Below are 14,706 nucleotides of genomic sequence, written 5' to 3'. Positions count from 1 at the left end.
TCTTTATACAGTAGAACGTTCTTAAAAGTAAGCCATATTAAACAAGCTTAAAAAGCAAACAAAATCTAATACCTCGTCAAATATGACAAGACCATCAAATCCTGATCCACACCACTGAACAAGCTGCTGTAGACGAGAACGACCCTTTTCAGAAGATGCAATAAGGCTACTATAAGTCAAAAATACTACTCCCTCTCTGACTCCAACAGACTTTGAATCAAGCTTGGAATACGGCAGTTTGTTCAAAGGATGCACTGCATTGAGAAATAAATGTTAAAAATTCTAAAGAAAATGAAAAAAATCAAGAATTTCAGAATTTATCAAGATTTTCTATATATTAAATTTCTTGATTGACATATCAATTATAACACATAAATCAAGAAAAAACACAAAAATATTAAATTTAGAAATATTACATTTTTCTAATCGTGATCAACAGATCAATTACGGCGCAAATCAAGACAAAACAAGGTCATTAAGGTCAAATTATAAATTATACAAATTATTTTAAAATAATTTTCAACAAAAAAACATTTTTTTACTGACATATTTCTTTTCCAAAAAAGAGTCGCAAACAAAAGGCAGAATCCCTTGTTCTAAAGAAAATGGATGGGTTAGGTTAAGGCCAAATAAAGCAGCACAGAAGTACCATCTCATTACATTTAGGTACGTGATTCCCAAAAAGTCACCACATGTAGCCGCATATCACATAGCTGAGGTCAAGTCCCATTATATATTCGCCAAATTTATACGATTCACTGGCATATCATTGATGCAAAATTTTTCCAGTTGACCAATCTTGAATAAATCATTCTGATTAAACCATCATTACAAGAGATAGCAAACCTAAAAGGAAAGTGTATCAATTTACCTTCAACATATGATGCACCCACATCATCCAAGTCTCTTCTTGCATCAAACTTTAAGTCTGAACCAACAGAAATCCACCTGTGTAAGATCATTAGAGAATAGCAAAAACATTACAGATCATGAGTTAAAAAATTATAATCTCCTCTGAGACAATGCAAATTCATAATAAAACAAACCAAAATCAAGTAACATCAAAAGAAGAAGACAAAGATCTGAATGCAATAAAGATATTGTGAGTTGCAACCCAAAACTTACAATGCTTTCCTCCTCTCTTGGAGCCAATTCTCCCATATCAACCCTGCAATTGTTCGACCTTTACCCACACCAGCTCCATCTCCAATAAAGAATCCAGCCCTAGCACCATTGGGAAGGTGCTGGAGGTGTCTCTGTAGAGAATATCTTATAAGCAAGGGAACTCAGAATAATTAGCCATAAGTCCAGCAGTAGAAAAAACCTGGCAAGCATAGACCAATGTCTCAATCTGTAAGCAAGACAAAGCCTTATTTTTTTCCAAATCATCCTTGATTTTTAGATCATATGTGGGTTCGGGCGGCTGTACTGCAGATAAGGACGATGTCTCAACAATTGGATCAGGATGTGGGGGTCCTATAGATAGTTTTGGAGGTCGCTGCAAGAAATAAGAACAACATGTAACAACATAAGCAGGAATAAATTTCAGTTCTCAAAAGTTCAGCAATTAACACATGAGTCCAAGAACCAAAAGTTAACAGATATAAGCAGTGAAATTGCGATCATTGTGAACCCTTGGAAACAGCACACTCACATAATCTGTAAATGTTTCTCCCACTGTACCACCTTCATCCTCTTCTCGCTCCACTTCAATGGCTACCTAAGAGGTTTTGTTGTCAAAATGAAATAAGAAAACTAGAAGTAATAAAATAAACAATTGGAACTTCAAAAAAAATACTTGGACTGCAACATATCACATGATCATAGCTACTATCAAGTATCAACATTCTCAATGTCAGACACATAAATAGAAGGAATATTCAACAACAAAACAGAACAATCTAAGGGTCATCCCCATTTCATCCTATTATTGCAGTGAGGTATAAATAGCATGTGTAAGGTAGTAGGATACAGGACCACAAGGAGTGAATACTAAAACTGTAAGCTTCAACCATTAAATCAAGTATCTGTGCACCAAAGATTGAAATATGTTCTTTGGCATTTACCTTTAGTACAAAATGATCTGCATATAATCAAAGTGTGTTCTTTGGTATCAAATACCTGTGAGCTTCAATCATTAAATCAAATACCTGTGTCCCAAAGATTGAAATATGTTCTTTGGCATTTACCTTTAGTACAAAATGATCTGCATATAATCAAAGTGTGCTCTTTGGTATCATTTCAGTTTTTGAGTTTTGTTGTCCCGTGCTAAGAATTTGTACACTGGAAAACAGGTTGATGAAATAACCAAAAACCAATTTTTCATTCTTCCCTTATTGTGGCAACTTGTTTTTCTCTTTTAAAACACCGAATAACAAGCTTTTTTTAATTTATAACATAATTCATGTTTTACAATTAAGAAGCAAAAAAACAAAAAACAACAACCATAAACGTGTTTGGTATATTGTTGTCCCTGAACAATTTTTTAATTGTGCTTGAGGCTTCTAATAGATAACAAGAACTTTAGTTAAGAATTCTAAAATCTTGCAAGTTAGCATTAAGTGAGAGATTCTAAACCCATACTGAGTTTTTCTTCTCCTCGCTAATAGATACAAGTGGCTCAATAGAACTCTGGTCACTCCCCAAAAACTATCTTTTTTCTTCAAGACGTAACACAAATTATTGATCTATATTTGAGCAATATTCTGTTCAATTAGTTCCCCAACATCAGAAAGGCTTTCTTATACTTTCCAAATATAGAAAATCATAACGTTTCAAATCAATTTCATATGCCACACAAGTAAAAGTTAGGTATCATCAATGCACACCAACTTGAAAATGCCAACAAAACTTGTAAGAAAAAAAGAAAATGTACATTTCATCAGTGAACTCAATGTGTGAATTAGATGACAGATTCTAACCATATAATATGTTCATAAAATCCAGTGAATGACAACCCACCCTGAGCAATAAAAGATAAAATTCAAAATGGCAAGAACATTGTTTTTTGTTGTGCTTATTAAGACTAATAACAAAAACAGGAATAATACTACTCACTGCATTCAAGAATATCACTACTTCAATAACTATAGTTAGGAACAAATTCCATAGCAGACGCTCATGATTGAAAAGTAATGATAAACAATATCTCACTCAGTATACTAGTAGCAGGAATAGTAAAAGTAGCACAACTTTTAATACTTCACTCCATGTGGTGCCGTAAGAAGTAATTCAGTAGTCGTTTGCCAAATTTTCTAGTTATTTTTTCCATATAATTATCAAAGTAACCAAAAGATAATAGAATAAAGAAGAAATTCCCCAGAATTCACTAAAAATGAGAGAACATAACGAAGACAAAAATGACAAGAATGAGTGTGATGGATGAAAAACCTCGTTTACTTCCTCGGGAAGAGGCAGCATTCTCGGAGGAGCCAGAGGGGGAGGAGGAAATAACTGCTTAAGTTTAGACAAATCCACGGCGAGATCGACCCCGCACTGCGGGCAAGCAAACCGAGCTAGGCCATGGGGCACATTAAGAATAGCCTTGCAATTAGCACAAGGAAGCTGGATCTTAGTCGGATCGATGCCGTGCGCCGGCACTTGTTGTTGTGAGTTTTTCTGCTGGAGGTTGTTGTGGAGCCTACTCATCAGCTCCGGCGGCAGCATTTGATGCATATGACATGCTGGACAGACAAAATCCACAAGCCCTGGTGCCACCGTCAGGATCATCCGGCAACCAGCGCACCGTACTTGGACGCCCCCGCCATGTGACTGCGGCGGCGGTGGTGGTTGTGAGGCCAGCGGCGGTGGCACCGATGGCTGAGACATGACCGTGTCGTGTTTTCAAATCCCCAATCTTTGGGCTGATGTGTGTTATGTATAGATAACAGATATATAGGAGATAGGAAATCGAGGCGCGGGAAGACGAAGGGGTTTTCAGTTATTGGATTTTTAACCTTTTAGTTGAGTATCTGTCTGTCTTTCTCTCAGTAGTTTCTCTTTCGGGGTTGAGTTGTTGAAATTTTTGACAAGGAAAATGAGCCAGTGGCGACCAGGATTTTTCGGTTGGCTCAACTTTTGGCATTACAGACTGTACAGTTGGAATTAACACTGGACTGGAGTGGATACATCACGTGCTATGCACGTGACCGTGCAACCGCGTGTTTATTTACAGAAAATAGAAAATTATTTTCTAAAAGAATAAATTTCATAAAAAATAAAAACTAAAAAACAGAAAATGAAAAAATGGGTTCACTTGATAATAGTAAAAAAATCATATTTTAATTTAAAAACTTCATAAACATTATTCATTACTTTCATAATTAAAATAAAATATTATAAAATAAATTTAGAAATTTCTTATTTAAAAATTTTTGAATTTTTATTATTGATTGTGTATAACAATAATATCAATTTTTATTATTTTGTAAAATTTTTTAAAGACAAAGGATATAATATATTTGTAATAATAAAATTAATTTAATATTAAAGCATAATATATTTTTTATGTTATTTAAATATTTTTTATTTATTCAATGAAAATATTTTATAAAAAAATTATTTATAAATATTATAATTTTAATTATGAAAATATCATTTTATAAAAATAGAAAACAGTTAGAAAATATATCTTTTGTTATAAAGGAAAACTGTTGGAAACAATTTAAAATAGTTTCCCAAACCTTAGTTAAATTTTAGAAAATTGAAAAATTGTTTTCTACTTTTCCAAATAGAAAATTGATTAATTTGAATACAAAATTCTTTTTCAATTTTGCTTGAAAAACTTTTCTAAAAAACTAAAACAGTTTTCTATCTCCCTTCACCTGACACCTACTGCTAGGCAATAATCCCTGCTTTCATTGAGTTTTTTCTAAATTTTGAACCGATTACGGTAAATGTCAAGTGAACAAATTGATTGTATCTTTGCACCATGTGCAAATAATTCATAAATTTTGTTGCTTCTGGATATCTTTTCATCTTCTTATAAATGGTTTCGATCATTCACAGCTGAAAAACAAGTAAAATTTTTTTTAATTTAGGAATATCTTAATTTATGTGTAAATATTGTAAAATTTCACCGTCTTAATGAGTTAAATAATTAAGAAATGTGCAAAGAGTCCATTGTTAAATGATTCAAAGTGATATATGGCCATTTTCGGGCATATAATTCATGTAAGTTTTAGTGTTTTAATTAAATAAAAAAGATTACTTTATTATTTATAATGTTTGGTAGCGTAGCGTCTAGTAGATGATGCAATTTCTATATGAAAGAGTTATGTTCTATCAACAATTATCAACTTAATAATCTTATTGTGTTATGGCAATATTTTCCTTTCACTCAATAAGTTATTTAACTTATCGAATCAGCTCTTAAAAAAAAGTTTATTATTGGGAAGACTACTTAGCTCCTAAGGTTTAGCCTAATTATCTAATTTAGAAAATCTCTTAACTTGTGTAAATATTGAAATTTTACGGCTAAGTGGTCATTTGCTTAGCTGAATTCTGAATGTGAACTTTGAATTTACTATTTTATTGAGTTGAATAATTACTTGTTGTATATTAAGAACTAATTATTGAATAATTAAGAAGTAATACATAATATCATTTTATAATTGCAGCAAATATTTTCTTTTCATTTAACAAGTTACTTAACTTATTGAATCAGCTCCAAAAAGGTTTTTTCATTTAAACAAAATTTGACTTGGAAGTTAAAATAATCAACCGATTAATTTAGCTTAAATAAACAATCTTGTTTCTTATTATTTAAAGGAATAAAGCTCAACTTAGCCCCTAAACTTGTTCACAAAGGTGAAAAGGCCATATTTCACCTTTTGGGTCATTTTAAACAACAACTTTAAATAAAATAGCCAAATACTCTTCTTATGTCTAGAAAACACACGTGCATATAACGCAGTCAAAAAGGTTGGAATAAGTGATAAAATATTATTTGCCTTTGTCTACAATGACACAACCACTAAAACAACAAATCACTATTGCTAACATAATTGCCCACACCTTTGCCAATACCGCTGCTGTTGACTCCAGCGCTAAGACCTCTACGCTCTTCGTGTCTTCTCCCAAGCCATCTCATCGATCGTACATAAGAAATATCTAAATAGGGTGAGCAAAAAAAAAAAATCCAGTTTATGCAAGAACTGTCTTTAAATAAAATAAAATAAAAGACCAGTTGGACCATATATAGTAAATATAACCTCTGGAGCTATTAGATGTTTTTTATGATCATAAAATTAGATGGATCCAAGAAATTAGATACCTTTGATATTCTGAAATGGGTTTCATCCATTCTCTAGCTTCATATTTCTGATTGACAATTCTTATTGTTTTCCTAGTAAGAGTGACAAAGAGCGGTGTTTTGTCACTATCACCACCAACACGAGATATTGAAGGATACTTCTCAAATACAACCATGAAGTTCCATTTTTGAATAAACCCAACTTACTTCACAAGGTCTCGGAGGCGAATATTGATGCTTTTGTGAATGGATTATGTATTTAAGATGTAAGATAAGAGATGTTTTCTTTTAAATGTCCATGCCTCTATCAAGTTCATGGACTCTATCAATTATGCCTCTTCAAAGTTGAACCAGCTACAAGGGACCTTTATTTATTGATTTTTTTGTATATAACTTAATAAAAAAAAAATTGATATAAAGAAATAGCTAAGCATGATTTTTACCATTTTAATTGACATGGATACCAAATTAATATTTAATAGCTTTAAGCTAAATTGGGAAATTTCACGCTCATTGACCAACTATAATGAAGGGGTATTTAGGCATTTTATTTAGAGTTGCTGTTTAAAATGACCCAAAATGTGAAATTTAGCTTTTTAACTCTTTTTAACAAGTTTAAGGCTAAATCAGTCTTTATTCCTTATTTAAATGGTAAGTTGGAGATCTAATAAGCTATCATTAAGTTCAAATAAATAGCTCCTAACAAAGTTTTTATGATTTTTATTTGGGTCAATTTCACTAGTGGCCTTTGAAGTTATGTTCTATTCACTTTATCATTCAATGATCGTTTAAAAATGTTTGAATTTCTATTTGTACAACTGTTTTCCCCCCCGGATGAAAAATCATAAAATGGTTTTTATTTATTGTGTTGATGTGTATTTATCTTGAAAAAGCGGTGATAAAAAAAAACCTTTTTTGGATATACGATGCCGATAAATCGGTCTTATAAATCATTTTTTAGTCGCCACCCATTTTTTTGGCAATGGGACCGTTTTTATTTTTTTATTTCGTAAAATTGACTCCATTTTAACCCATTTTATTCAAGGCCTTTTATTTGAAAGAGAACTGGTCAGGCGTACCAAGTACGATTCTAGGTAAGGGAATTAGGTACGTCGGCCCGTTGAAAGCCGATGCCCGGAAAACCGGCCTCTTTTAACCTACGATTTCTAACTTGATTTTATTTTAGAAAAGCCAATTATTTAAACCCAACCCGAATAAATCGAACCGAATTCCTATGTGGAAAATTAATTAACCGTCCTAATTAGATTCATTCATTGCATTCATCACAGATAAATCATATCATCCATCATCCATCCGTAATACATATCAAATAAAGTAAAAGACCCGCTCTTGCCTTATGGTTAAAGGCGGGCCACAAACCGAGTTTAATAGTGTAATTAATAATAAACGATAAGAAATAAAATCTTAAAAATCTCATAATCATCAGTAATTAATTGACTTTGCTTGATTAAAACTCAATTTGCCCACTATTGACGATTTCCCGGATTAAATTTAAAGAAAGATTAATTTACTGAAATGAAACTGCACTAAAAAATAATGAAAATGTGCTAGTACTGGAAGATAGTCGCGTCACGCGGGTGTTCTACGAAGAACAGTCGCGTAATGCACCCCTTATCTTTTATTCTTAGACTTGTAATGGTTGCGTCACGCAGCTGTTCTATGAAGAACAGTCACGTGACGGAACTCTGATTATGGTCTACAAACTAGAACAGTCGCGTCATGCAGGTGTTCTATGAAGAACAGCCGCGTGACGTAACTATTAGCTACGTGACGGCGCTGTTCGTGACATTATTAAAATCCTTAGGTATATGGATTATTTATTTAAAGCAAAATATTAGATACGGATATAGAAACAAAAATGAAAATGAGCACGCGAACAGCTGCGTCACGCAGGTGGTCTAGTCCAGGTCAGGGGCTTTTGGACATGAACAGTCGCGTCACGCAGGTAGTAGCTGCGTGACGCGGCTGCTCTGGTCCGCAACTACCTTTCAAACTGGTCCTTTTTACGTTTCTTTTTTGTCCAAAGTAATTATAACGGACCCAGAAAGACTCAACAATAGGCAAACTTACGTTTTGTCAATGGCAAACCAATTAATCAACGCAAAAATGAGATTTTTAAGATGTAAAATGCTAAAAATAAATGAAAATAAAAAGAATGAAGTTAGAACCGTTACCTAGCCCTCAGATTTGAGGATTGCATGTACTGAGATTGACTCGGAGGTGTCGTTTCACAATTCCAGAAGCGCAATCACCAAATTCTTTCACAAAAATGAAATTGTTTTCCTCTCTTTTCCTCTTTTTTATCTTTTTGTTATATCTTTCTTTGATCTTAAATCTAAATATCTATAACTTGATCTACCCCAAGTTAACTCAATGGAGTTCTTGAGAAAGAACTTTAGTTGTTTTTTTAGATGTCTAAACTTAGAAAGTCGTGTTTCTTAGAGGAAAATGAGAGCAAAGTGAAAAATGCCAAAAAAAAAAAAGTCCCGTTTTTGCTGTAAACTGTTGTATTTATATGGCTAGGGCAACAGGACAGTCACGTCACGCGGGTGGAAGCTGCGTGACGTACCCGTAAACCTGCGTGACGCGACTTGCTTTTCGTACAGTTGCCGCGTATCCATACAAACAGTGCAGGCCGTTGCACGGGCGCGCGCCAAAGGTGTCAGTCCTGTTAGAGCTGCGTGGCGCAGCTAAGAGTGCCGTCACGCAGGTACTAGCTGCGTGACGCAGCCCTAACACGGGTCAGGCTCCTTTGGGCGGTTTGATTCAATTTTTGGTTCAAACACTTCTGGTTTATTGTGAAACCTTATCCTTTGTCCTCATATCATCATCGGGTCAGGTGGAGGCATAAAATTACGCGTCAACAGTTTGCCCCCCCACTTTATCATTAATTGTATAATCGATTAATGTTAAAGTGGTCTATTGACACGCCTTCTATCAGGCAATCCTCTCGAAGCTCGGTTTGATCGGCTTGAAAAGACGCTGAATCAATCATCTGGTCACCTCCTAAGCTCGGTTTGATCAGCTTCGTCGGTTTCCATCCAACGTATGAATGACTTCAAAGCTCGGTTTAATCGGCTTGGAAGACACCTTCGGGTCTCGGTTTGATCGGCCTAAAGGGTTTTGGATGTTTGGTCACCTTCTCAGCTCGGTTCGATCGGCTTTGTCGGTTTCCACGGAATCTGAAGAGACATTCTCGAAGCTCGGTTTGATCGGCTCGAAAATGTTGATTTGATGACAAAGTCTTCGAAGCTCGGTTTGATCGGCTTGAAGAGCTTTGATCTGGCCACCTCCTCAGCTCGGTTTGGTCGGCTTTGTTGGCTCCAGTCGGTTTTGGAAAGGCATCCTCGAGGCTTGGTTTGATCGGCCCGAAAGATGTGGATTTTACCCTGGTCAACTTCGCAACTCAACATCATTGACTGGGGAAGAAAATTTCAAATAGCTTCGCAATACATCATCACTGTTTTGAAGTTGTTCTGACTAGCTTCGCGATGCACCATCACTAATCAGTAAGACCTATCGGCTTCGAAAAACCATCACCGGTTGGCCTGAAAAATTGTTCACAAGAGAAAGGACAATATCCGTGTACAAACAGACTTTGCCTTCCGTTAGAAAAATATTGGAACGTCACATGTTCCCATGCATTAATTATGAAAAAGGATTCGTATTAAGACAAAAGGTTATACTTTTGCCCCCAGTCCGGAATTCCAGCCTAGGACCAAAAATATCCATTTTTGTAGGCATATCTTAATCATTTTGCAAAAATTTTAGCGAAAATTTCGGCATAAACATTTTAACAAAAATTTGTCGTCTGCGTTTTTAAGTATACCTTTGAAAGAAAGCTTACCTGAGGGTAATCTGGGCAATTTAATGTTTCTGCCCCCTGTGCGCTGAGTAGACAAAGAATCGCTGAAGTGTACGGGCCGCACATCGACGTCAAATTGCCGAAATGGACCGTTGTGGGCTTTTGAACGGGCCGCACGGGTTTATTATCGGTCCTTTTGGGCTCGAAAGAATGGGCTTGGACCCGTTTCTTGAAGAGATAGGCTTGGGCCCAGATATTTATTATAAGTAATTTCTTTCATAACCGATTCAGTTTCACTTATTCACAAACCCTAAGCGATTGAAAATTCTTTGAACTGTTCAACTGAAAGGATGTCTCAAATCTCAGAGATCCCCGCTTCTGCCTACACTCTGGAGATGGAGACTCTCGGGGCTCTGCCCGACATCCCTACGTTCGACGGTGAGCCGGTGCCGGTGAGCCGGAACCCGCTAACCCCCGGGACGCGACCATTGCAGCTTCTTCCGTTGCCGGGTTCGGAGTTTCCAGTCCGGTACGAAATGAGTCAGATGCGTGGCTTTCGATCTGAGGTAAGCAAAAATTTCCTTAATTTTGTTGTTTTTACTGCTTTAGATCTGTAGCTGTAGTAAATAAACAGTCTTTTGTGTTTGCGCCCGCGTCAACAGTCGCGTCACGCGGGTGGGAGTTGCGTGGCGCGGCTGTTCTTCCATGAACAGTCGCGTGACGCAGCTGTTCTAGTGTGAACAGTTGCGTGACGCAACTGTTCGAGGCGCCAGAAACCCTAGCTTGCCTTGAACTTTAGGAATTATCCCCCTTTTCATCTTGTTAGAACTTGATTTGTTGAGATAGGATTGTCTAGCAGCTCTAGGCGATTGATTTTGCCTTGAATTTGCACAAAAACAACACAAACGTAGTGAAATTAAGTTGAAATTGAACCGCTGCGTACCTTCGACAGTTGCGTCACGCAGTTGTTCTTAGGAAGAACAGTTGCGTGACGCGACTGTTCGTCAATGAGTGAGGGCCTTGAACAGTTGCGTGACGCGGCTAGCGAGATGCGTGGCGCGGCTTCGTGGTTGCGTGACGCATCCGTTCTTGGGGCCACATATTTTGAACAGTTGCATGACGCGGTTAGCGAGATGCGTGACGCGGGTGCTGAGATGCGCTATGCAGCTGTGCTTCTGAATGCTCAACTGGTGTAAAGCTGCGCGGCGCGACTCTGTAGATGCGTGACGCGACTGGGAGTTGCGGGACGCAGCTATGGTTCGAACCAAAACTCGAATTTTATTATATTTTTTCCTGCCATAGAAGAAAATGAACAATTATTAGTCTTATATTTATTCGAAATTGGAATTTTCTTACAGGTTAATCTGGGCAAGGCCCGCTCGGGTGGCTCGGCCACTAACGCTTCTGCTTTCTAGGACTTATTGGACCCTCCTATGTGAGCCCGGGTCGTCGTTGCAGGTTTCGGGGATTATGCTGCAGGATTGCGTCGCACGCAGCCTCGTTTCCCTCCCGCTATGCGGTACGCATTGATGGAGCAGTGGAACGATTGCACTCACAGCTTTGTTTTTGGGTTTTGCGAGATGACCCTCACGCCCATAGACTACGCTGCCATCACCGGCCTTCGCTTCACTGGCCCGGTTCCTCCACTAGACGCTCGGTACCAGACGGTTGCTATCGGAGCTCAGCTAGTCCGTTCCCTACTTGACGTTACGACACAGACCCGATACACTGTGCAGGGATGCATGTCTTACGAGACGGTCTTTCGGTTCTGGGCCGAGAGGATCAGGACCCGGTTGGAGGCTTGGAGGGAGTTTCCGGAGGATGTCCGACCTGCTGCTCTTGCGTACACTCCAGAGGAGAGGGACCAGGCTGCTCGGTCCTTCTTGTTCTACATCATTTCCTCGCAGCTACTATGCACCTCCCAAAATAAGGGAGATCCCGCGGTGCTGGCATGTCTTCGGGATCTGAGCCAGGTCAGGTCCTTCGACTGGGCCACACTTGGTTTGGCTCATCTCTATCACGGTCTGGACGTCTGGACCCGTGGTAGCGGTGAGTCGAACTGGCTGTTCATCCGGCCTTTGGAGGTAACACACTTTCACTCTTAACTTTCCCTTCTTCTTTTTTTTGTGATCCGCCATTCTCAACTGTTCAACTAACTGATGTTATTTTCTGTCTCTGTTACAGGTGTGGTCTTACGAGTATTGCATCTATCCGGGCGGTCCGAGCAGTGACTCCCCCGTTGAGTCCAGGAGGATTCCCCGCTATCTGGCCCACTGTCATCACACTTACGCCAGCGGCGAGGATCCCGAGTACTGGCGGAGCTTCCTTAATGACCGGGAGCTGTCTGATGTGAGTACAGAAAGAACCTCTAAATCTTTAGCTTATCTTCTTTTTATTTTGACGCACAACTAATGCTGATTTCTTATCATTTTTTGCAGCTATCCTTGGAGCCATGGGATTGCGAGGCCTAGAGGACCTATCCGGGCCGGGAGGTGGCTGAGTTGCACACCCGGTCGAGACTGTTGATGCGAGGATACTGGGCTGACCGGTACTTCCTAGGAGAGAGAGTCTTTGACACTCTGATCGCTCCAGCACAGCGGAGAGTGCCTCATACCCCTCCTCGGCATATGTGTCTGCTGGAGGGCTTGACTCGGGAGGACCTGGAGGTAGAGTATAGAGGCTTCTCGGCGAACGATTTCCTGTCCGCCGGTGACTTTCCTTCTTACTTTGCCTCTAGGATGCAGGCTCGACTTCCCGAGGTTCTTGAGTACATCCAGGTAACTCATCTGACCTTCAACTTTGCTTACTGTTATTACTCTCTTTTTGTTTCAGATCACTGATGTTATTAGTTTCTTTGTAACTAAATGCAGGAGCGGAAGACACACAAGACTGCAGCTCACTACCGGGCTGAGGCAGCGGCTGAGGCTGGTGGCGCGGCGGCTCTGGCCGGACCAGCTGGTGTAGTACTGGGCGATGTCCCGTTTCCGCCGGGTATGGAGGTGGTGTTGGATCCTGGCCTTGGCTTGGGATCTGGCATCATTATTCCTGCTAATCTTCGGCAGGCTCCTCCTCCGGTGCAGCTGGACCCTGAGCACACTATATATGTGAGTTATAAACCGAATTTACAAAGTTAAGAGCACTTTACCTGAATATCCTTTTAATGGATTTTTATTGTTTGCAGGTGCCGGCCCAGAGGTACCAGGAGATGCCAGCGATTCCGGTTTGCCCGATCCTACATCGGCCGGCTTTACTCCGAGCGACATGAGCTGGTATGAATTTTACACATTTTTACCTTTTGCTTCTTATTATTTTGGTAAACTTTCTTACACATGCTTGTCTTTACAGGAGCTAGAGAACGGGAGGCTGTGAAGGCATCAGTCCCGCCAGTCCAGTGCCGTGAGCGGGCTTCAGGCAGAGGTGGAGCGGCTTCGGACGAGACTAGAGGTTGAGGGCATCCCGCTCGACTCTTCTGATGAGGATGAGGATGACTCTTCTTCCGATGATGCACCACCATCTCCACCCCCTCCGGCTGTTGCTGGTCCTAGCCGTAGGCGGCGGTAGTCCAGCTGCATGTCTCCTCCATTTTTGAACATTTATTAGTTTAGTTTTTTTTTATCATATTTTTTTTTGGATGGTTGTACAGTTGTATCAACACTTTATGATATCATTTATATTTTTTTTTACAACACTTGGCCTTCATCACTTTATCATGTGTGTTTATGTTTTATAACTGTGAAGTCTTATTCCTGCAAAAACAAAACACCAATACAACACCAAACACAAAATAGCAATGTCCCATTTGTTCATAAAAAAATGGTTCATCTTATTAGCAGTCAGTGAATCGATTTATTGTAAATGAATAAATGAAATGAAATGAATAAAAAATAAAATAATGAACTTAACATGGAATATGACCAAAAATCAATTTCCAAAGAGAAAGCGTACCGTAGTACTTACCTGATAGGGCGGTCCACTCAGTGAATGCGGACGTAATGGCTCAACCATCCTTTCTCGATTAATGCGATCATAAGGACTCGACTTCCTTATTGTACAGGCCGTCCTTCTTACTGATCAATGCAGGTTTAAATGCGCACCGACCCAAGTAGACTATACATGATTGTCCTTCCAACTACTTCTGATGGTGGTTATTATTTCGGATGACGATGTTATTTCGTTCATCGGTCCCTTCACTCTTCTATAAATGGAAATTTCGCTTCGCACATCCTTCCCATCCAGTGTCCAAAGCATATCAGTTTCTTAAGTGACTTTCTTCCATGGCCTTCAGAAGCCAAGTCTCATCTTTTGTCCAATCCATCTCCGATGACCTATGGCAGATTCCCCCTATGGATCAACTTGCCTGGTTAAGGTATTTCAAAGACCTAAAACCTAATCATGGCTTCTTGTCTTGGCTTGTTACTCGTTTTAATCCGAACACCATGGTTTTCCGATTTGAAGATTCTGAAGTGACTCCAACCTACGAGGAAATGTGTGCCGTGATGGATCATCATCCTGAACAAGACGAAACTCCGGCCTTACCCCCAGGTCCTAGGTATGATCTAACTGAGATCGTGGCCTTGTGCCTGGTTTATCTTCTTGATGGCATAAACGTGGATCAGGGTCTTCCTTT

At 38.9% G+C, this 14,706-nt stretch overlaps 1 protein-coding gene across 1 annotated transcript; it reads right to left on the bottom strand.

The window, feature by feature from the left end:
* Positions 1-21: 21 nt before the first annotated feature.
* Positions 22-4,066, bottom strand: LOC149493300 (protein FORGETTER 1-like). The gene is made up of 6 exons (XM_089715464.1): positions 3,391-4,066; positions 1,655-1,720; positions 1,325-1,498; positions 1,126-1,256; positions 872-948; positions 22-254 (listed from the first exon to the last, which is right to left on the bottom strand). Exons 1-6 carry the CDS (start codon positions 3,826-3,828, stop codon positions 22-24), a joined length of 1,119 nt encoding a protein of 372 aa, XP_089571590.1. The 5' UTR covers positions 3,829-4,066.
* Positions 4,067-14,706: the final 10,640 nt, after the last annotated feature.

This window comes from Jatropha curcas, chromosome 10 (genome assembly GCF_041381405.1).
Source record: "Jatropha curcas cultivar XTBG-Jc1 chromosome 10, XTBG_Jcur_1.0, whole genome shotgun sequence".
In the NCBI taxonomy this organism is placed as follows: Eukaryota; Viridiplantae; Streptophyta; class Magnoliopsida; order Malpighiales; family Euphorbiaceae; genus Jatropha; species Jatropha curcas.
Note: the sequence above shows the minus strand (reverse complement) of the source record. Positions and strands in the feature narration are given on the sequence as shown.